This window comes from Bison bison, unplaced genomic scaffold (genome assembly GCF_000754665.1).
Source record: "Bison bison bison isolate TAMUID 2011002044 unplaced genomic scaffold, Bison_UMD1.0 scf7180017858523, whole genome shotgun sequence".
NCBI classification, from domain to species: domain Eukaryota; kingdom Metazoa; phylum Chordata; class Mammalia; order Artiodactyla; family Bovidae; genus Bison; species Bison bison.
Genome location: NW_011489095.1, coordinates 15,204 through 16,087, shown reverse-complemented (window position 1 = coordinate 16,087; position 884 = coordinate 15,204). Strand labels below are relative to the sequence as shown.

Below are 884 nucleotides of genomic sequence, written 5' to 3'. Positions count from 1 at the left end.
CGAGGAACCTTATTTCCTTATCTGTAAAATAAGAAGAGAATTCAGACTCTGCCACTCTCAAAGGGTTGTCAAGAAATCAAGAGGCAAAATTTAGGGAATACTTTGTAAACTCTAAGAAATCATACAAATGTAAACTAACCATTTTCCCCCTTTACATCCAGTCTCATATTTAATGTCTCCAAATATGGTCTACTCTTTTTTTTCTGATTAGGTGTCCATAAACAAAAAATAAGTTTCTACAGATACATACTATATATTATCATACAGAAATGATTACTCACATAAGTAATGCCTCCAAAAACCTATCAGCAGATATGTTACAGTTAAAATTAGAAACTATGCCTATTACAAGTTAACATTCCAAAACGTTATTTTATATAAAATAAAGTCAAAAGTTTAACTCACCGCACATTTTTCCACTTTGCCAGCATTATTAGCCCATTTTACTAAAGCTAAAAGTCGAACAAAGAGTTGGCGTGTCCGGCTAGCAAACTGCACTATTTCTATTTTCCTTTAAAACAAAACAAAACAACTCTTAATGAATCAGCATATTTGAAGGAGTATTTCACAATTAATTTCATCTGAGCTAAAATATGAATCAATCTGTTTACAACCATTACAATGAAAGAACCCACCTAAAATATTTATCTAAATATGAATTATTGTCACATTTTGTATACCACCTGCATATGCCTCATTTTCTACCTCAGAATAATAAATCCAATAGAATGCTTAGGCAATGAATCACAGGTTATAATTAATTTTATACTACAATAAAAGTTGTTTACTAAAATATACTATATTCACAAATATAAAATTATTATATAGGAGTTAACTGGGTCACAAAGGGAACGAAATTATGCTTTGAAATCCAAGGAGTAAGC

The 884-nt window shown here is 30.2% G+C and overlaps 1 protein-coding gene across 1 annotated transcript in view; it reads right to left on the bottom strand.

Annotated features, from left to right (window-relative positions):
* The window catches only part of LOC104979710 (mediator of RNA polymerase II transcription subunit 14-like), a 13,775-nt gene that overhangs the window by 5,349 nt on the left and 7,542 nt on the right, over positions 1-884 (bottom strand). The window contains exon 3 of the mRNA XM_010828186.1: positions 406-511. Coding sequence (XP_010826488.1) covers positions 406-511 — 106 coding nt within the window. The remainder of the gene's footprint in view (positions 1-405; positions 512-884) is intronic.